Raw genomic sequence first — 22,288 nt, 5'->3', positions numbered from 1 at the left:
CATGTCAACCCCCGCCCGCCCTGCGCGCCGGGTCTGCCGCGCACGCGCGCGCGCGCTCGGGCAGTTGGAGGTGTTGGTCGGTCTCGAGCCCGCGGAGCGCGACCCCGGCGCGACACTCCGGCGCAGCCGCGGCGTGGGGCTCGGGGCGCGCAGGCGCCGCGGGCGTGGGGCCGCGCAGGCGCGGACGGCATTGGTTTGAAGAAGACCTTCAGCTGTACCCTGGTGGAGCGGACAGGCCCTCCGGTCGGAGGTGAGGCGAACCGGGTTCGCGGGCCGGCGGCCAGGCCGGGGCGGGCGGGGCAGGCGGCGACCGGCAGGGCCCCGGCGGGAGGCGGCTAACGGAGGGCGCGCGAGGGGAGGGCCGCGTAACGGGGCGCGGGCCCGCGGGCGGCGGGCGGCGGGGACTGGCCGCGCTGGCCGCCTCAGGTGACGGGGCCGCCGCGCCGCCACCTGTCCCCGGCCTGGCCGGCCCCCAGGACTCTGTCCCGGCGTCAGGCCGGACGCGAGGCTGGTTTCGAGGGAAGTTGGGTCCTTGAACCCCAGACACACCCCCGCTCCCGGCTTCCCCTCCAGAATTGGCTTCCAGCATCAGGGAAGCTCTTCCACTCCCTGCCGCTAAAGGGAGGATGCTGAATGTGCAACTTAAAGAGGCGAAACGGGCCGACTGTCCGTTAGTAATTGTGTAAAGCTGTTACAGAGCCCCCTCCCCACCCCCCCACTCCCCACCCTCCACCCCTACCGCTACCCCCACCCTCCGACTGCGGCTAATGCAACCCCGGTGCGCCTTGCAAGTCCACAGACAAATGCTTTCGTAATGAAAATGTGTGTAAAATGAAGTCTCTGTGTCTTCTCGAGTTTTTGCTTGATCATACCAGCAGTGCATTTCCGATCAGAATCGTGGGACTGAAAAAGTAAGACTGAACTAGGCAAAACTGAGGTCAAACCACCTACACTTTTGCGAAGTATCTGGCAGTGGCTTTGAAGAAGAAGCAAAATGCTAAAAGATTGTATTTAGCCCCTAGATGGATGTTTATAAACTTTTAAGTCTGTCTTTTCTCTTGTCAGTAGATAAAAAGCCAGACGGTAAAGCCTTAGCATTTCTATGCTTAACCTCCCCAAATTATAGACTTCTGGCAAAATTTCAACAGATGCCAGCATCAGTTGTGATCATAAAGAGTGATATAAAATTGCGTTTGGCAATATGTAAAAAACCTAGAATTTGGTCGTTTGAACACAAGGGACTGAATTGTAAATTAATTGCTTTGAAAGTGAACTATGAAACCCTGTGGCTTAGAACATGGTTTTATTATGCTGTGAGTCAGTACATTTATCTTCTTTCATTTTTACTATGCTCTTTCCTCTTAACTTTATATATATATGTTTGTACTGTATTCGGGTGTGTTAACATATGTCTGTCATATTTGACACGGTTAGGTTAAGGAACACATTTTAAATGAATTCACAGTTAAGAAGTGCATTATAGTGTGTTGTTTTCAAGTGTGATGAAATAGGCAAAGACTTACAGAAGGCCAGATTATGAGCTAGGCTAAATATAAATAAATATGAGTTTGTAGGTGGTTCAGGCATAGTAATTGCAGGGGCTCACTGGTGCTTTGCATTTTTCTGATGTAGTAAGGGAGCTAATGGGGTCGCTTGAGGTGGTCCTACAATTGGTTAGATATGGCTTTTGAGGGTGCTGCAGGGAGAGATTTCCCGTGATGCACAGGGGTCAAAGGACTGTGAGGGTCATATTGGCCGTAGAAAAGCTGGCTGAATACTAAGTAGGCAGGATGAAAAAGTCAAGGCACCTTGGGTTTTCAAAGTGTACACCAATTTTTGGTAAGCAGATTACTGTAGGTAGAATCTTTCCTATTTCTGGCTAATAGGTAAGATTATTGCACTTTAAGAAGAGCTTTGAGAGAGGGCATATTCTGGATGAATACATTTCAATTAGTATGGTAATGCTTATTTTAAGAACTGAATTTCAGAGTGACAAAAATGTTCATTTTTAATGCATCTATTTTACAGTTCCTCAACAAATTTCCCTTTCATCTTATACATCTCTTTGGCTTTATAACAGCCCAAGAAATGTTTTTCTAATGTAAATTTTTGCATTTTTTTAAGAAGTAAAAGCCCAGTTTAACAAAGCATCTCCTTCAGCCTGTGAGAAATTTCTTTTCTTTGAAATGCAATCAGAAAGATGACCTCTGTGACTCTCATGAAAAAACCCTTTCATTCTCCAGTGTTCTGGAAAGCTCTTTTTAAAGGAGCAGAATGTTTTCTCTTAACTTTGCTTGCATTAGGGTGTAAGCATTAATGATGGAAAGGAAGAAAGAAACTGCATACGTCTTCTCAGAGGACTAAACAGTTGAGGGACAGTGAGTAAATACTAAATGGTTATTTTTATTCTTCTGTCCTCACTTTTCTTTATAAGATATGTGTAACACACCGACTTACTGTGACCTAGGAAAGGCTGCCAAGGATGTCTTCAACAAAGGATATGGTAAGTATGCTATTGTAAATGACCAGTTTTGGGTAAGCATCAGTAATTGCCTGCTATATGCAAAATACTCTGCTTAATAAAATAAGCTTAAATCAACATTAATCTACTTCACCAGATTTAAAGGGATAACTGTTAGCAGGTTATTAGACCTCTTTAGAGGTAGAGTCCCACCAGCATTAAAAGCCATGGTATACATGAACACATACCTGTGTGTATTTAATATTATCTGTTAGGTGAAATAATATCAATCTGTAATATGTATGCCTCCTGTGGCTAGCCCTGGGGACAATTAAAGTAGGGAGTGTATTTTTCCTCCTCCAAATAATGGCAGTATTTTCATGAGAGTGAAGACACAGCTTTTGGCTTTGGAATAACATTTAGTATTTGAAACCAAGTAGACATTTATTTCTAGTTTTTAAAATTTAGTCTTTTTGTGCCCCACACATTTGATTTTTTATTAACTAGTAATGTTAATTGTATGTATATCTGCATAATATTTTCTGATAATTTGGGTTCTTAAAATAATGCATATTCCTTTCATTCATTTGTTCTTTAATTTGTATTTTAAAAATATTTCTCTATTTTGAGGGGCTTAAAAATTACACTGAAGTTGTTTTGTTACAGTTCAGTTTCTTGTGGAACTCTCATGTAATGAGAACACTGTATTTTCCACATGGAATGTATTATGGACCATTTTCTTAATTTCTAAGTTGCTGATTTCTAAGTTCATAATCTCTAAGACTAGAGTGCATGTCACATTTTGTACATTACTGTGTTTTTGTGTGTGTGTCTAGGGTTTGGCATGGTCAAAATAGATCTGAGAACCAAGTCATGTAGTGGAGTGGTAAGTACTTAATATATTATTAATAAATGCAGCGTAAGTAACATAAAGGAACCTTTTTTAAAAATCATTGTTTAGTCACATTACTTGAAACAGCATACTTCTGGTGCTACGCCATCTTCCCTGCAACTTTGCTCTCTTCTCAGAGTTCAGTGAGCCGCTTGGCGGTTTGAGCCCGAAGATAATCAGGTTGAATTTGGGAGACCGTTTGTGTTTGTTGTAATAAGCATACTCTGAGTCTTATCCTCAGAAGGTACAGAAAGTATATGTTTATTTTGACCCATATCATATCTTTACACTTTCATGAATATCTACATGGACACTAAAATCTTTGCTTCCATTGTACTGGGTTTCATGCAAACTTTATTGCCCTTTTACAAAGGCAGATTAATTTTCATCTCTGTCCCTTCATGATTAGTAAAAACGAATGTAGAAAAGCATGTAGAAGATTAGCCTTCAGTTTTTATTGGTGTTAGTAGTCTTTTTTGTTTTAAGTTAAGAATATGGTAAAGGAAGGGTGGGAGGGTATAGCTCAGTGGTAGAGTGTGTGCTTAGCGTGCGCAAGGTCCTGGGTTCAGTCCCCAGTACCTCTATTAAAAAATTAAAAATTAGTAAATAAACCTAATTACCCCCCCAAAAAAAGACAAAAAAAAAGGCTATGGTAAAGGATATATCAGCACATTATCAAAGCATCACTAACCAGAGCTTTTATTGAGTGAGTCTCAGCAAATAAATCAATTTTACATTCACCTTATTCTCTGATTTCTCCTTACTGGCTGCATCTCTTTTGTTTGGTATTTACCTTTCAAACCAGTGCACATTTTATTTCTGGACATAAGGATTTAATTAGAAGGGCAGGAAGCATGTGGAGTATTTATGGCTCTTTGTCTTACAATAACCCTGGTTTGTCACCGTTCTTCTTTCCCTGGGTTTTCTAGTGGTTAAGTATGTGTGCAACTACCCAACTAGGATGGGGTGTTGTTATATCATTGGTTAAAACAGAAAAATTATACTCATTTTGATTAGGGCTTCAGAACTTGCTCAAGGTAGGTTTGTGTTGCAAGAATCAACAACTGAAATTTTATCTCCCTTTCATGCTGCTGTTGTGTGGGGATATTCATTCAGATGGTAAGAAAAACAGCATATTTGTGTGCTTGTTTTTATGACTGCTTTTGTTCTCTGATATTTAGGATAAACTTCATCCATTGCTCCAAATTTCTTAGATTGTCTCGATATTTTTGTGCCATGCCGTCTATAACACTAACATTTTAATGATTGTTCTGTCACATACTAGTGTTGAATGCAGAACTTGCATGTTATAAATATATTTTGCACTGTTTGATCTAACTATGAAATTAGACCAAAAACTGAAGCAATTATGAGCCTGGAACTCAGCTTAGGAAAATTCTAGCGTTCACTTTGAGTTTTGTACCTCTGGCATTTTAGAATTTTGGCAGAGCTTCAGGCTAAGGAATGATGATGGTACGAAAGAAATGTAGACGAAATACTCTTTTACCTTAATGTTTTTGCACCAGAATTAAGGTTTATCTTTGCTACACTTTCAAGTTTATAAAAGGTAAATGTGAAAAGTGATAACACTGGGTAGCTGGATCTACTAAAAGAAAGCGATGTGACCTGTTAAGTACGACTACGTTCTATCATGTTCTCCCAAAGCCGTGCCCCAAGTGTGCAGCAGGATACTCCCGTTGAAGACTTTCTGTGCAGCGCTGATAAACAGATCACAGTTCCCCAGTTGTTTCATCAGCCTGGAGAACGAGAGTTAGGGAGCAGCAGGGTATTTGGTGAAAGGAGGACTCGTATTGCAGTCAGTGAAGCAACTGGCAAGGGCTGGTGGCATTTCATTACTGTTGGCCATAGTTCAGAAACGTTCTTTAAAAACAGAATGTTTTTTCCTTGACAGTTCATAGATTGTCAGTGGCAGGTGTTGACTGTTTGTTTCCCCCTAGAAGGAGAGCTATTTCTAATTGCTTATTGTCATATGACTGAAGGGATACCTAACTAGGGAAGAGGATATATTTTAAGGCACTCATAGTAACTTTGACAGAACGCACTCTGAAAAGTGGGTGGGGGGTGGGGGCAGAGGGATGAGTTGGCAACATTCCATTTTGTTGTGTAAAGTGGGTAGATACTGTCAAATATTGACATTCTTTTTTTTTTTCACCCTTTATTTTCTTTTTTTAAACATTTTTTTATTGAGTAATAGTCATTTTACAATATTGTGTCAAATTCCAGTGTAGAGCACAATTTTTCAGTTATACATGAACATACATATATTCATTGTCACTTTTTTTTTTTGCTATGAGCTACCACAAGATCTTGTATATATTTCCCTGTGCTATACAGAATAATCTTGTTTATCTATTCTACATTTTAAAATCCCAATCTGCCCCTTCCCACCCCCTGCCCCCTTGGTAACCACAAGTTTGTATTCTGTCTATGAGTCTGTTTCTGTTTTGTATTTGTTGTTGTTGTTTTTTTGTTGTTTTTTTTTTTAGATTCCGCATATGAGCGATCTCATATGGTATTTTTCTTTCTCTTTCTGACTTACTTCACTTTGAATGACATTGTCCAGGAACATCCATGTTGCTGCAAATGGCGTTATGTTGTCGGTTTTTGTGGCTGAACAGTATTCCATTGTATAAATATACCACCTCTTCTTTATCCAGTCATCTGTTGATGGACATTTAGGCTGTTTCCATGTCTTGGCTATTGTAAATAGTGCTGCTATGAACATTGGGGTGCGGTGTCATTTTGAAGTAGGGTTCCTTCTGGATATATGCCCAGGAGCGGGATCCTTGGGTCATATGTTAAGTCTATTCCTAGTCTTTTGAGGAATCTCCATACTGTTTTCCACAGTTGCTCTCCTTGCTTCCCTCTCCCACTCTTAACGATTTAGATGTCTTCTTTTACAATTTTGTGTTTATTCTATTTGTAATTCATGGTAGTTATCACTTTTCCAGTTACGAGTTTCTCATTTTTGTCACATCTTGTTTTTTTTCTATTTAGAGTAAAGCTGTCAATATTTCTTTTAGCATGGGTTTAGTGTTGCTAAGCTCTTTCAGTTTTTGCTTGTCTGTGAAGTTCTTTCTCTCTCCTTCTATTCTAAAGGATAGCCTTGCTCAAATATTGATGTTCTTTATGCTGAAAGTTTTATAGTTTTGTGGACAGAAGCAATAAAGTTTTCATAACAGTGTGAGTGTACTTAATACCAGTGAACTGTACACATAAAAATGGTTGAAGTGGTACATTTTATATTAAGTGTATTTCACCACAATAAAAATAAAAAAAATTTTAATGCAGTAAAGGTCTGACCTTATTCAAAAAGAGGGGAGTTTAGGGCTTCTAGTGTTTTGGGTTTTTTAAGGGCCTTAAAATTAACTAATAGTTCAAAAGATTTGGTGAACTGATAGTCTTTTTCAGGTCGTGGAAGCAAAATATTTAAGATTCAATAGTTTTGTCTTTTTAGGAAAGGCATCTATTTTCAATAAAGGTATTTTTCTTCCAAAAGAGAGAGTTTGAGATTCCCATTTAGGAAGAGAGTATATGGCACAAGAAGTGTCAGTAAGAGGTGGAGTAAGGGGAAGATCTAAAGCTGGTAAAATGTTCAGAGGTCAGAATGGAGGAAGGGAAGTAGGGACATGCCACTGCAGAACAGGGCTGTGGTTTCCGTACATTGAACACTAGTTTCTGGAATGAGCTGATTTTAAAATAATTATTTTTTCTTATCAGGAATTTGCGACTTCGGGTCATGCTTACACTGATACAGGGAAAGCATCAGGCAACCTGGAGACCAAATACAAGATCTGCAACTATGGGCTCACCTTCACCCAGAAGTGGAACACAGACAACACTCTTGGGACAGAGATCTCTTTGGAGAATAAGGTGAGAGGGGTGTTAGAGGTTATTAGTAGGGTGAATTCACCTTGCAGGTAAAATGATGAGCAAACCCCCAGATGTAATCTGCATGAGAGCTTGCACCCTGTCCAGTTGGTGCATTTTTTCTCTACGCATGGCCGCCTTTGGTATGTTTCATGTTTCTCGAAAGTAATGCTTTGTTGGTGAGCACGTAATTGTCACATTTTTTTTTTCTGATGGTTCTTCTGACTGTTCACAGCTGAGCCTCTCCTGAGTAGACCAAGCTGTTTGCAGTGATTTAGTTTAATTCTGTTTTGTAATCATTGCAAAACTGACTCCACAGAAGAATGTTTCTAAAATTCCTTAATTTTTTTAATAGAGAAAATCTTTCAGCAAATATTTGTCAAGTGCCTGCTATGTTCAGGGCACTGTTTTTTGCTGTCTGTGTCTGTGCACAGTACCATATGTAGATAATGTATATACGTATGGCTGAATAAGTTACTTAGGCTGGCTTGTGACAGGTCCAGTTATCACAATAATTTTAAGAGCGTATCGGGGGGAGGGTGTAGCTCAAGTGGCAGAGCGCATGTGTAGCATACATAAGGTCCTGGGTTCAATCCCCGGTACCTCCTCTAAAAATAAAGAAACGTAACTACCTGCCCCCACAAAAAAATTAAAGGATAAAAAGAAGAAAAAGGAGTATCACGATTACTTTGTTGTATTGGCATTTTATTGTTTTGTGCACATTATTGATTGTAATAGGGGAGGGATTGTAATAATTGTATGTTTTAGCCTGTTTTTTGGTGAGAGATTCATGATGAATCCTGGGGGGAGTTGGGGTAGGGGCAGGGAAGGATGAAGAGGCAGTTTATTAAATAATTTCATATTTGGCTTTCTTTAATGACTTCCTTTTAGTTGTTGTTAGAGAGGAAGTTAGAAAAAACTTTAGAATTGTTTTTTCAAGTCAAGAAAAGAATTGAAAATTACTAATTGTTCATTTTAAATCTTTATTTTTCAGTTGGCTGAAGGGTTGAAACTGACTCTTGATACCATATTTGTACCGAACACAGGGTAATTATCTAAACCCCGTTTTCTGAAATGATTCTGGGGCCTGAAGGGATAGGGAGGTTTAGGACAGGGAGGTGCAGTGAGACGCTGAGCTGCAGGCGGTGCTCAGGAGGCTGCGGTGAGACTCCCTGGAGCAGGGCGAGGTCTGAGACTAGATGGTTCTTAGGCTGGAGGTGATGCTGGCTACGATGTTAATATCCTAAGAGAAGAGAGTAGTCTCCTGGCACCAGCACACCGCAGAGAGCAGCTCTGCTGCTTCCTTGATTCTTAGCCTTTATAAATCTCCGAACTTCTCTTGCCTCAATTTCATGTGAGAAATGGAGATTACGTTGCTTCCTGTCTGGCTGACATGGGCAGTGCTGTGTAAGGACAGCCGTGCTCGATGGGGGCCACGTGGCACAACTCAGCTGTGACGACAGGTGTGTCCTTCCTGCTCCACACTTGACTATCTTCAGACAAGGGTTCTCCTAAAAGGCCTGATGGGACCAGCACAGGAACCAGTGGGAGCTAATTTCGTGTTTCACTACTGTCCTTCAGAAATGCACACTTCTCTTCCATCCGTCTGACGTTATCCAGGGAGAAAACACTGACCTAAGAAAAGTAAATAAGCTTACCAAAAATAAGTGCACTTCTCTGCATGGCAGGTTAATCATTTAGAAGTGTGTTGGGTGTTACCTTTTATAGCATTTGGGAATATGTGAAGAAATTTGGCTTCTTGTATATCTAGGTACATACACCTTCAGATTATTGATTTGTACTGAAATTTCTTAACACCTTTTTGTACTTCCCTTATGCTTTCATGAAATTAATCATGAAATGCCCATCATTTGAAATTATAGTGAGGAATAGATTAAAAAATAATATATATATTTCTAATCCTAACTAAATTATATTTGTAGAGCCAGGTCATTTGAAACATTTTTACTATATATGTGCCATCTATGAAAATAGTGTTTACTCTGGGGGAGAGAAGGGATCCAACCCTAAAGATTCCTGGACAGCAGTAAAAACTTACGTTGTTTTTATCTGTCTTTTACAGAAAGAAGAGTGGGAAATTGAAGGCTTCCTATAAACGGGATTGTTTCAGTCTTGGCAGTAATGTTGATATAGATTTTTCTGGACCAACCATCTATGGCTGGGCTGTGTTGGCCTTTGAAGGTTGGCTTGCTGGCTATCAGATGAGTTTTGACACAGCCAAATCCAAACTGTCACAGAACAACTTCGCCCTGGGTTACAAGGCTGCAGACTTCCAGCTGCACACTCACGTGTGAGTGTTCATAATTCAGCCTTCCTCCTTTAGTGCCGGTGCCGTCGCCCACAAAGATGGTAGCCGCTAGCATGTTGAGAAGGTTAGAAGGGGTGGTATTTGCATGTAATAACACCTTGGTGGACATCCTACCTCGCTGTACTGTTCTCACAGGCAGCAAAACATTGCCAGGGGTTAGCGCACTTGGCGCACAGTGCTGTGCTGTTGCCTCGGAGCCTGGACCTCACACTTCGGACTGCCCTAGGATCTGTAGAAGAACCACTGGGTTGGAGAGAGCCCGGGGCATAGGTCGCCTCCTGTCAGAAGGGATCCTTTGGAGATGTTCCTGCTTCCTCTGGCTCCCTGCTCATCTTGGCAGTTTCTGGAAGCAGGTCTGTTTGGATCAGGGAGAACAAACCCCTCATTGAACTGAGCATCCTGGAGCAGCCCCTGTAATTCTGTGAAGGTTTTCAGGTGTCCTGGTCAGAACCCAGTTTACCCCTGTTGCTTTTAGAAGTAGCACAAGTCCTCAGAGCGGTCCTGGGTTCAAGTCTGTAGGCTGCAGTCTGTTAGTTAAATGAATTTGAACTTTGAAATGGTATTTTCTGTCTTGACTTCCTGGGCACTGCTGCTGTCCCGGGAAGAACGGCAGAGGATGAGCTTTGCATTTTTGAAGGGTTGCAGGTCGGTCTCCACTAGACACTAATCCACTTGTGATGACTAAAATAAAGTCAGCGGTGGTGTAGACAGAGGCATTGAAACTGATGAAACAGCACTGTTAGGGAACCATGAGGACTCGGGGACTGACTGCTGGGATGCTCTGAGGCAGTACCTTGGGTCCTTCTCTGGGGCTGCGCACTGACAGATTGTAAGGGGCTGCTTTCTAACGCTAAGATTGTGTTTTGAATGAAATCCAGAGTTGGCCTGTACCACTGTAAGTTTTTTTTTTAGCAGGATCTTTATAGAACTCTACTCTGAAATTTCTCAGTGTGAACATCTCAGAGACACACAGATCGTATTTACCGGAGGTGTCTGCTTTTGTGCATAATTGAATGGTGTCTGAGAAATTTATATCCTGTGGAGGAGCCAAGTGAATGAATCCAGTGTTACTGTGGTTTAATTAGGCGGTTATAAATTACACAGCTAGATTCGGTTCCTTGCTTTGTTTGGCAGTCATTTGTGCTAGAAGTTTGCTGAGATCTGTAGTGGCAAAATGAGACCCTGGTTTAGATGGTCTTAGAATTTGTTTCTGTATTGTAACAACGGTACAAGCTAGATCTTTATGACTTTTTCTTTTGCTATGAAAACAGGAACGATGGCACTGAATTTGGAGGGTCAATCTACCAGAAGGTGAATGAGAAGATTGAAACGTCAATAAACCTGGCGTGGACGGCTGGCAGTAACAACACCCGTTTTGGCATCGCTGCTAAGTACAAGCTGGATTGTAGAACTTCTCTCTCTGTAAGAATGTGCTGCCAGACCGGATGGGCTCTTAGGGTTTCATCCACGTTGTAAAGGCTGCTGCAGAAGGCTTGTTGTTTGCATGTTCTCTGTTAACGTTGAGCTAGTCAGTCATCGTGTAGTGAAGTCAGGACATACGGGTCCTAGTCCCAGCTCCCCATGTGTTTGTTGTAATAATGCCTTAGTGGACCTCTTACCTCCCTGCACTGTTCTCACAGGCAGCAAAACACTGCCAGGGGTTAGTGCAGTTGGCGCACAGTGTCTGACCTTCTTGAGTCATTTTATCTCTTTGGCCTCAAAATTTTCTTATCTGTCGCTTCCTGGGATTCGATTACTATTCGTGTTGCTATTAGTAATTCTTGTTACTAATACCACTAATTGAGCTCTTAAGTGTCAAGTACTGTGCTAAGGGCTTTATGTGTATTATCTCATTTAATCCTATTTGGTGAGTACTGTATCCTTATCCCCATTTTAGAGGTGAGGGAGCTGAGGCTTAGAGAGGTCAGGTAACTTGCTCAAGGCTGCACAATAAGAGGCAGTGCCAAGATTTCAGCCCAGATCTGTCTGGCACCAGAGTTCATGCTCTAACCACTGTCAGGTGTTGTAAACTGGTATCAGAAGAATTCAGTTCACGGGGAGGGGTATTTGGCTGCACAGTGTTTTAAAATTTTGCTTCAGGCCTCTAAGCATGCATTCTTAAGGTCCGCTCCATTCCTACCAGTCTTGCTGAATTCTTGAAAGATTTATCTTCTATTAATTTTCAGTTTCAGTAATTCTGGATTGGCCCTGAGGTGTTTCAGCTTTAGAAATCTGATGCGTGAAGTGGTTGTGTTGGAATGATATATTATGAAATTGAAATTGTTCTCTGTTTCTGTTTCATCTCCTAATCTTAGGCTAAAGTAAACAATGCCAGCCTGATTGGACTGGGTTATACTCAGACCCTTCGACCAGGTGAGTAAAGGAATGAGTAATGTTGGGTTGGGGTAGCAGGAGACAGAGGAATAATGAAAGTAACCCACAACCTGCAGGTTGATTCAGACCGTTGTGTAACATTTGGTTCAAAGAACAGATCAAGAACTCTTGTTTAAAAACATTTGTCTAATTACAAGTCGGTTACTCTGGCTTACGAGTTTGGTTGATCACTAATTAGTCTTAACCCTGAATTCCACATACAGTGTGCCACGACTGTGCGTTTCTCGTTGCAGGTGGGTGGTTGTGGGTCACTGGTGTCGGGTCAGTAACAGCCGTGACTCCCGCAGCCAGCTGGAACCCATGGCATCCACCCAGCCTTGCTTCCAGAGAGCGCAGTTCTGACTAATGCTTGTTACGAGTGACTGTGGTGTCTGTCTCCTTCTTCCTAGGAGTCAAGCTGACCCTGTCCGCTCTCATCGATGGAAAGAACTTCAATGCCGGTGGTCACAAGGTGGGGCTGGGATTTGAACTGGAAGCTTAATGTGGGGGTTTTTGAGTAAAGCGTCCGCTTTGTCCCTGGAGGTGAAGAGAAATGAACCCACTATGTTTTGGCCTTAAAATTCTTCTGTGAAATTTCAAAAGTGTGAACTTTTTATTCTTCCAAAGAATTGTAATCCTCCCCACACTGAAGCTAGAGATCGAGTCCGTGGTAAGGGAGGTGCTTGAAGGCACGCCCGGAAGTGGTCCTGTTTGTGCCACATTTCAGTTCAGTTCCGCAGTGTTGCTTTAAACGTGTTCCAAAGGAAGGGAGCCGGCCCTCTGGCTGTCACCGCGCCCTGCATGCCCACACCACTCCTTCGTGGCTTGTCACATAGTGGTCTCTGTGCGGTAGTGGAACCTTTGGTTTGGCATCAGAGTAAAATAAAATAAACCCGTCACATTTGGAACATAATTGCTCATCTGACTTGCTGGTGCTGCTTTCTTATATTCGGTGTGGTTGACTTTGTTTTGTAAAACCCTTCTCATCGGTGGGGTTTTGTGTCTGAGGTGCCCATGCTGCCGCTGCCCCTGCCGCCTTTGCGGGCCTCCCTCCTGCTCCTGCGCAGTCAGGCCGAGGGCTGAGACCGAGTTTAGTTCTGCGGGGCAGAGGCACATCCAGTGAGGTCCTTGCCACTGTTGCAGTGTCACAGCATAGTATCCTGTTGGTGGTTTTATACAGCTGCCGGCAAAGAGTGGGGGTGTGACTGGGGGAAAAGAGGGCGAAGGAGCGCATACAGCTGGGGCGTGCTGCTGGGGAGAGGCTGGTAGGGGGCTCCCAGCTGGAGGGGGGGCACCTGCAGCTGAGCATGTGCTCTACCGCCAGAACCATACCCTTCTCCCCCCGCCTCAGGAAAATGCGGAAACCAAAGGCTGGAAATACCACTTTAGAAAAGAAATGAGTGGACTGTAAGAACTTCAGGGCTTACTAGTAAGGCATCTTTCTAAAAGTAGAACTTCTGAAAATCTTTTTTTTCAACAGAATATATGCTGGTCGCAACAAATTCAGTCAGTGTAGATGTGAATAAAGTGAAAATTCCCATTCCTCTCTCCATCCCCTTTCTTCCCCTGCCACTAATAGTTTGACATGTATCCTTGCAGACGTTCATGTGATTACATATACATCTATTCGTATATACATATTAAAATGCATATCTTGCTCTGCAGCATAAGTCTAAAGGTACCGTAGCCACGTCCTCTGTTCGGCATATAGATAACGCCTCATACTTTTTATACTTGTGTAAATGTAACATTTATCTGTTCCCCTTTTTGCTGTATTCAGTTTGCTTTACAAACAGCGCTGCGCAGGCTGTCTGCCCACTTCCACGAGTGTCCTCGGGCAGCACTGCCCAGAGCCCTCCTGTGGTGCTGAAGGCGCCGTGTGTCTGCGCCATCCCTTTTGGCAGCGCCAGCCTCGTGTGACTGTTGAACATTTGAAATGCAAATAGGTCAGTGGAAGAACTCAGTTTTTAATTATATTTCATTTTAAAAGTCAACTTTGCAATTAAATATCCGCATGTCCAGTAGTGGCTGTTGGACGAGCTGGTGCAGGTCTCTAGGACCGGCTTCCAGAAGTGGCACTGCCGAGTCATGGCATGTGTGTGCACGTTTGATAAGTAACACAGTCGCCCTTGAGAAATTTTGTTCCAATTTGTATTTATACCAAGGGTGGTGAAGAGTGCTCATTTGTCCACACCTGCGAAAACACTGAATGTTATCAGATTTTAAGGTTTGTTTTTTTTTAACCAGTTTTAGAGGTAAAAATGGTATCTTGTTTTAATTGCATTTCCCTGCTGGCCAGTGAGATGGAGCTGTTCTCATGTGTTTACTGATTGTTTATGAGTCTCTGATTTGCCTGTTGGGATTCCTTGCTCATTTGCAAATGAGTCATCTTAAAACCAACTAGACACGGTTGCTTTTGGAAAATTTCAGCGCAGCAAGGAGTTTCTCCCTGCGACCACCGAAGGCTATCTTAACTGGAACCCAAATTCCAACCACTGCTTCTGGGGTCAGAAAATACCTGTGATATCAGCTACATGATGTGGTCTTATCTTCTCACTGTTTGTGCGGTGACCCTCCAGTACGGGAGATTAAGTGTAACAGGAGAGGAAAAGGGAGTAGGGGGTAAACATCAGGACCGTTCTGTGCTGCTGCTGCCTGTGTCTTCCTGGGAGGACCGTGCCACGCGGGCCTTCCCTCCCTTGTGGTGGGAGGCGTAGCCGCCCGTGTTAGAGGCAGTGGCTGTGGGCGTTTCTCTGGGCTGGGGGTGTTAAGGACACAGGGTGGAAATGACGGCGGTGGTGGGAGACATGAGGAGATACGAGGAAACGCTGACGAGATGCTCCCCTGAGCAACTTCTTTGTTACTTACGTGATGAGGTTAGTCGCACTGATGGCCTGAATTAGATGGGAAGGAGATTGCTTTGGGCCAGTGTTCCTTCCTTCGTGTACCATTCCTTTTAAGTGATTGGTTCTTGCAGAGCTAAGAAACCAGATTTTCTGTTGATACAATAGTCCAGACAGGAGCGTAGGGACTTCAGGTTGAGACTGTCCAGCAGTATGTTAAATCATAAACGGGAAGAATGGGGTGCGGCGCTCAGCATGTGTGTGTGTTTTCAGCCGTTGCCAGACCCTCCCTCCGCCCTGCTGGGAGCGGCTGGGCCGGGCTTGGGGTTTCTGCGTGCGGGCGGAGGTTTTCCTTTCCTCCCGCGGGTACTTGTAGTGCCCTGGGGCATCAAAGCAGCCCAGATGATTCCTGACATTTCTAGCAACTCTGAACTGTAATCACTCTGTGAGGTGACTGCACTGGTGCAGTTTAAAAAGGTTCTGGAGAGGGTCGTAATTGCAGTTATGTTTGAGCCCACTGGGTGCCGCTGTGGCGGCTGCCAGTGGAAGATGCTGGGCCAGCCAGGGGGTCTGTGCCTTTGCCCTTGCAATCAGTCTCATCTTTCTGACCTCCCCGCTCCCTTCCCCAACACCTGCCCACTCAGTTTGGAACCTACATTCAGGGTTTGGTTTAATCTGTAAATGTCAAGGCAGAGCCGCTCTCCATCCTAGTCTGGCTCTGCTGAAGGTCTTGTTTTGCTCTGGCCGGTGGGGTTGGAGAACAGTGGTCACCTTCATTGGGTCTGAAATTCCTTACTGAAAATCAGATTTAATTCCTCGTGTTTCCTTTACAGAAACAGGCAGGATAAACCTCTGAGCCAAGTTCTTAGTCACATGTCGTGTTCCTTCTCAGAGCCTCCCTCCCTCCCACGCCCATGGCCCAGTCCTTTTTCTAGGGACCACGGTGGTGGACACGGTCTGACAGCTGCTGAACAGGGAGAGGCTGGCTACAGTCCCCAGCCTGGGCTGCTCCTGTCCTGTTTCTGTTTTGCTGCTAAACTTTTTCTCATCCTGTGCCTCAGTCTCCCCAGTGCCCAGCCAGCTCCAGGTTTCAAAGACCAGTGTTTCAAAAAGGATGGTAGTGGGATGACAAGAGTATAGGTGATTTCTTCCTCTCTTAATATTATGCTTCCGGGTCATTTTATTGACTTTTTAATAATAAAGGATGACGTGCTATATTTAAGAAGGTGACAGCTAACTTGAGAACAGTTTTATTTCGCCTCGTGAGAATTTAACCATATTCTACAGGTCTCAGCAAGCATGCAGAGAACCTGTTGTACAGTTCCTCATCTCGTTCAGCCAAGTATGGTGTATGTTCTGTTCCTTTTTTCCATCATTTAAGTTAATGCTATCTGAGCAGTCCTCCCCAGGGGAATCACCCTTAAAAAGTGAGGCAGTGAGTAACGACCCACCCACAGAGGAGGGAGACAGACCCTCACGTAGGCGCCTGTTCTAGGCCAGGCGTGGAGCAGCCCATTTCACTACTGCTGCCAGATTTCCCACGGCTCCCTGCGGTGGTCTTACCACTGCCTGCGAGGAACCTGAGCTCCACTGACCCCAGGAATCATCGCAGGGCCGGCCTCCCACAGGTGAGCAGTCTGCACACAGCCTTACCCGAGGCTCAGCGGAGCGCTGCTCATCTCCTGGAAGCGCCCTTTTCCTGCCTCGCTCTGTCCTGAGTAAGCTCGCTGATGCCATAGTTCGGAATGTTTCACCACTTTCTGAGGAGTGGAATGGTTTTAAATTCTATCATGCAGTTTATTCTAAGGAGCCAGGGAGAACTTATTTCTAAAATCATCTCGTTGGAAATGAACAAATGTGTTTACGTATTTGCTCGGAAGTTCAGTCCTTTTGGAAGGGAGAGAATGAAGTAGCTCGTCCTCTGAGTGCGGGCTTCTCTGCGGGCAGACCGCCCCGGAGGGGTCATGTTCCCCTCAGCCTTGGCTCCTCACCGCCCTCTCGTGTGCAGACAGCAGCGATCTGGTAACAGAGTTGCGGTAAGATGCCAGGGACGCAGGCGGGTCCCTCGTCCAAGGAAGAGGCTGATTAACTCAAAGGAAAGACTCCAGCAGTGTCCCCTCCCCTCCAAGGGGACCCCTCTGCTCACGTGGGGAGGCGATGGGCACGGCCCCTCTGCTCACTGCTGAGTCACTGGGGACCCAGCGTGGGGGTGACCTCTGGCCCACTTTGCTTCAGGGCCTCGGCCACCCTGGCTGCCGGGGCCGCGCTTGCATGCTGGCGCTGTGTCATGCTGTTGTTTTTCTTATAAATAAAGCTTAGGAGGACGCAGAACTTGAATTTACGGTTTTATCAGAAGGGGGGAAAAGCAAAGGCCTAAAATGCTGTTCTAAAAATCAGAGAGGGCAAGTTTCCTTGTGGATGTGGAGAGCTGTTTACACCTGGCCAGCTCTCCTCCTCACTTACCTTCTTAACTCCAGAAGGAGAGGAGGCTGGAGGAGTTTCCTTCTGATGCTCCGAGGAGCTGTGTTCTTGCTGTGGTTTGCTTCCGGCTGCTAAGCCAAGAAGGACAGGAGTGCGTGCCCGTTGGGTGGTCAGCCCTGGACGCGTGAGCCGACCGGCCCGACTTCCCCGAGAGTCTCGCTGACTTTAGAGCGAAGTGGGAACGGCTGAGCCGAGTGTGATGGTCCCTTTAACGAAGGTCCCATCCGGGGACAAAGCCTCCAGGTGGACGGCTCATCACTGCAGGGGGGGTGGAGGGGGGAGGGGGGGGGAGGTGGTGGTGGTGGGTGGGTGTGTGTGTGTACGTACACAGCGGGGCTTTCGGGGTGCTGGGCTGTGTGGGTCATGCACTCTTCACACACTCTTCTTGCTCCTGTGTATTTTCTGCACAGACATTTAATAGTAGTAAACTAAGGGAAAAAAGGGAATTTGAAAAGTAGAAGTAAACAAATTAGCTTTTATTTTTGTGGAGACTCAGAATAAAAAACATTGTATTTAGAAAAAGACTTCAGAGGCAAACTTTTGAGGGGCATTTTTTATTATAAATTTAATATGGTTGATTAATGAAAAATCACAATGAAGTACCGAGAAAATGTTTGTCAATATAAAAATTTTAGCAGCATTTCCGTAGTTTCAGGCTCTAACATTAGTCGTACGTCCTCCCGCAATCAAAAAAGAAGCCTCCAGTGGGACCACTGTAGAGCGTCAAGATGTTCAGCTTAGTCAAGGCCTCAAGGAAATCCTCAAATCCAGTGTATTGTCTAATAATAGTCCGACTCTCCCCACCCCTGAGCTGCTAGAATGTCAGAGCACTCGCCTCAGTGTCTGAGTTTAGAATTCCGTTCTTCAGGCTGCGGGGGAGAAGGGGAGCAGAAATGGAAACTGGACTTGACATGTAGTGCTTGACCACGCGTCCTCCCGTCTACGCTCTCTGCACCGACAACAACGAAGGGCCGAGAGCTGGTGGGTGGCAGCAGTGGGGGTGGGGGACCAGGAGGGGGGACGTGGACACGGGGGCGCTGGTGCGTCACCATCCACACCGCTCCAGGGCAGGGCAGAGCGTGGCAGTCTTGCTACATCCCCGTTAACGGTAGGATCAGTGAGGAAGGGAGACAATATGAAAATATAATACTGGCAAACTATTCCCCTGCCTCTTTGGTACTTTCCAAAATTCTCTGATCAAAAAAGTATAAGGGAAGCACACCATTAAAAAAATTACAGTTTTAAGTATTTACAGAAGCAATTATGGTATTTTACATAATCAATACACAGTGTATGAACAATTCCTCAGTGAAAGCACTTGTGAACTCCTGTTCCAGTATTGTTCAACAGCACGCTGACACACGTACACCTGCCCACACTTGCATCATCCATCCTGCAGCTCACTTACGTTACATATATGAAAGGGGAAAAATACCATTTTCCAATCTCTCTTTTCCTTTGAAAAGGGTCTTAAAACCTGCCACTGAAATCAATATGTACAAAAATTTGTTGAATATTGCATTCTAGGCAAATCTCTCCACTCCCATTGTGAGTATGTTTGAAATACACTACCTAGTAATCTATGTATACAATATATATTTAATATATAAGTAACTGCACCATGTCCTACCACCATGACACCAGTTTAATGCACATTATTATGTACAGTAGTTAAGTTAGCTCTGGGGGATGACTCTACACCTAGGTGAACAGTGGGGTCTGGAACATCTGAACGGGACGTGGAGGAGCTGGCTGGGAGGCAGCCCGCCTGTGGGCCGCCCACGGGCGCGCGTGTGAACGTGGGCAACACCGTCCACACACACTCACCCAGACCGTCCCTTGTGCACCGGCTGGAAGGAGACCAGTCACACGAATGGAAGGATCGCGTACACGAGGAGAGCCATGATAGCGGCACTGAACAGCCCCGCCACGGGGACGGTCACGAACCAGGCCACAAAGATGTTGCGGAACAGGCGCCAGTCCACAGCCTTCCGCGAGCGGATCCAGCCCACGGCCACCACCGAGCCCACCTGTAGGAGCACAGCATTTCAGGTACAAATTTAAAGGTGAGACACAAAATCTGCATTCCACCAACGTTAACTGGCTACTCTTAAGAAATCAACTACATTATAAAATTACTAATTCTTTCCCCTAAATGTGCTTAACGCTTTAAAGATACTTTTAGATTTTAGCTACAATAACTTTAGGATTGTCCTATTTAGAAATAAACAGTTCAGATGCACTTTGCCACCTGTATTCTGCTCTATTTGAGTGGAAGGTCAGCCACTTAACTAGTTTTCTATTCTCCTGCACTTTATAAACTAGCTATGAACACCCTGATTTTAAATATTCCCCAGGTAACTGCTTACAGGATGTGCGTCTGCTGTAAGCGCACAGTGAAACGGCAGTAATGTACCCCTCTCTCCGAATAACAGCATCATAACGTGTGGGCGTGGAGACCTTTGGGACTAGCTGATGCAGTCGCTCATTTTGTGGAGAATAAACATCTTCAGAGGGTTTAGGGCCCCCGGGAGTTTGTAAGTCATGGCAGGTTGAGGACTAGCACGAAGCGTCTTGATTTCACGCTGGTTTTCTCCACTACCTCCAACTGCCTTGCAGTCTTTCTACTTTAGTTGATTAAAAAATAAGCAAATGGAGCATAAATATTATTGGATCTAAACTGTCAACTGTGCCTCACAAAATGATACTTGAGAATCAGAATGTTTACAATGATTCAAGTATTTTTCTAAATACTTGTAGTTCATTTATGATTTGTGGAAAATTTACAAAGGAAAAAACCACCCCACAACTTTAAATATCTAAAAATGAAAATCATAAGAAAGTACAATGTAACATCACATGCCTCACTCAGGCTGGGGGGGCAGGAGGTGTGGAGCTCAGAGACTTCATGAGGCTGTCCTTGGCCACTGGGAGGTGGCCCTTAAAGATCTCAATGAAACAAGCTTTGCCCTGCTGACCTACTGCTGACTCTGGACTCAGCAGTGGCCAGTGAGGTTCAAATAGCAACTGGGGTCTATTCTGGGGTCAACAGAATAAATAAAATCCAACATTTTACATTGTTTATGGAAGCAAACTGGAACACCAAACCCAGCAATTTTTAAAGGCAGTTAGTCTGACTGACTGACTTTAGTCTGACACTTCGTCAACCTGAGCCATGATTAATCAGCAATGCCGTCCATCTCCAGGTAGCAACTAACAAGCTGTTTGAGGGACATCAAAATGACTACTTTATGTAGATTCTGTGTCTGTACCCAGTGTACCGTGTGAACCTGATAATCCCGCTCAGCTGTTCCTAGAACATGCCAACTGAGACTTCCCCCCTGCAGAAGGATTAGCTAGGTTCTGCTGGTCCTCAAATACGGTCAGAGCCACTAACACCAGCTTCTGAGATTAAACCCTCCCTGTTACTCTCCGTCTGCAGTGCACACCAGCTTGCCGGACTACCTCACGGAGAGTGTTCTCCAGTTTCAAGGTTATCTATGCACTCTTCCTTTCTGAACACACTTTTCTTAAGAGCATAAAAGTAATATGAACATATTATAGCAAGTTTATGTAATAAGAGTGGACAATCACCCAGAACACTGCTATTGTCAATATTTATATATTCCTTTTTAGTATTTTTATAAATATACCTTTACCTGTAAATAGGATACACAATTTCCTTTAAGAAAATTTATGTTAAAAGCATCTTCCCACAGTGCTCACAGCCTTTACAATTATCGTGTGAAGTGGTACACCCTTTAGGTGGCTGTACCTTAATTTGTTTAACCATTTCCAACTTGCCTCCAATTTTTCCCTATTAGAAATAATTTCATGATTAATATACTTACTCATATAGCTTATATTTAGGCTTTGAAAAATAAAATTCCCTGAGATGGATTATTAATTACAGGGGGCATTTTAAAAATCTTAAAATTAACTGAAATTAGAGAAAAACTGCAAAAACTCATATACCCTTTATCCCGATTCACCGATTTCTAACATTTTGCCAAAATCATAAAGAAACATTTTATATCATGAAAATATCCTGCTCCTTATCAACCTCCCCCTCCCCTTCTGCTAGAGAGTTGGCAATCCAATCTTTGTTATGGGGCTGCAAAGTGTTGATTTACCAACTCCCTTCCCATGTATCATGTGGAATGTTACTTTGATAAAGAGCTCTTTCCTAATTATTTTAACATCTTAGTACATACAGCCAAATAGTTTCACAAACAGCTGTAAATGTACAGGGTCATCCATAATCTGTGAGTTTTGGCACACTGTAACAGTCCTGGGAATTGTTCCTTTTTTGCTAACCAACCAACAAAACATGTTACTGTTGCTTTTATTTGCATATCTTTAATTACTCAGGCTGAACTTTTTATTTATTCAGTTTTACTCCCTCTAGTCTTTACATATAAAAATTGTCTCTTCCATAAAGATGCAAAATATGACACCAAAATATAAAGCGTGGGAGGTAGGGGGGAGTAAAAAAAAAAAGTAGAGCTTTTAGAATGTGTTCAGACGTAAACGACTATCAATTTAAAACAAGTAGACATAGTTCAACATGTATGAACTACATGGTAATCACAAATCAAAAACCTACAATACACGAAAAGCAAAGGGAAAGGAACCTCAACATACCACTAAAGAAAACCATCAAACTACAAGAGGAGAGACTAAAAGAAGAAAAGAACAAGGAACTTTAAAAACAACCAGAAAACATATAACAAAGTGGCAATAAGTACATGCCTATCAGTAATCACTTTGAATGTAAATGGACCAACTGCTCCAATCAAAAGACATAGGTGGCTGAATGGATGGAAAAAACAAGACCCATCTATATGCTGCCTACAGGAGACTCAGTTCAGAGCTAAAGACACACACGTTAACAGACATAAAGGGAGAAATTGACAGTAATACAATAACAGTAGGGGACTTAAAACCCTAGTTCCATCAATGGGCAGATCATCCAGACAGAAAATCAATAAGCAAACACTGGCTTTAAATGACACATT

The 22,288-nt window shown here is 43.8% G+C and overlaps 2 protein-coding genes across 5 annotated transcripts in view; one reads left to right on the top strand and one right to left on the bottom strand.

Moving 5' to 3' along the window:
* The first annotated feature begins 67 nt into the window (after positions 1–67).
* On the top strand, positions 68–12,859 carry VDAC3 (voltage dependent anion channel 3). Of its 2 annotated transcripts, none has more exons than XM_072950200.1 (9): positions 68–250; positions 2,435–2,503; positions 3,298–3,347; positions 7,095–7,247; positions 8,239–8,291; positions 9,328–9,555; positions 10,845–10,995; positions 11,889–11,946; positions 12,357–12,859. In XM_072950200.1, exons 2-9 carry the CDS (start codon positions 2,437–2,439, stop codon positions 12,446–12,448), a joined length of 852 nt encoding a protein of 283 aa, XP_072806301.1. In that variant the 5' UTR covers positions 68–250; positions 2,435–2,436; the 3' UTR covers positions 12,449–12,859. The 2 variants fall into 2 exon arrangements, with proteins under 2 accessions (XP_072806301.1, XP_072806300.1); XM_072950199.1 differs by lacking the exon at positions 68–250 and adding an exon at positions 771–911.
* A 5,644-nt stretch (positions 12,860–18,503) lies between these two features.
* SLC20A2 (solute carrier family 20 member 2) overlaps positions 18,504–22,288 on the bottom strand; it is a 92,230-nt gene continuing 88,445 nt past the window's right edge. For all 3 annotated transcript variants that reach the window (XM_072950163.1, XM_072950162.1, XM_072950161.1), the window contains one exon: positions 18,504–19,300. In XM_072950163.1, coding sequence (XP_072806264.1) covers positions 19,136–19,300 — 165 coding nt within the window. In that variant the 3' untranslated portion in view covers positions 18,504–19,135. The remainder of the gene's footprint in view (positions 19,301–22,288) is intronic.

This window comes from Vicugna pacos, chromosome 26, assembly GCF_048564905.1.
Source record: "Vicugna pacos chromosome 26, VicPac4, whole genome shotgun sequence".
Lineage (NCBI taxonomy): Eukaryota > Metazoa > Chordata > Mammalia > Artiodactyla > Camelidae > Vicugna > Vicugna pacos.
Note: the sequence above shows the minus strand (reverse complement) of the source record. Positions and strands in the feature narration are given on the sequence as shown.

What these genes read in the sequence shown, in the direction of transcription:
- VDAC3 (XM_072950200.1), top strand. Translation starts at nt 2,437, where the DNA reads ATGTGTAACACACCGACTTACTGTGACCTAGGAAAGGCTGCCAAGGAT. An exon ending in TGTCTTCAACAAAGGATATG is followed by an intron (nt 2,504 to 3,297) that starts GTAAGTATGCTA and finishes GTGTGTGTCTAG; the next exon opens with GGTTTGGCATGGTCAAAATA. An exon ending in TTCCAGCTGCACACTCACGT is followed by an intron (nt 9,556 to 10,844) that starts GTGAGTGTTCAT and finishes CTATGAAAACAG; the next exon opens with GAACGATGGCACTGAATTTG.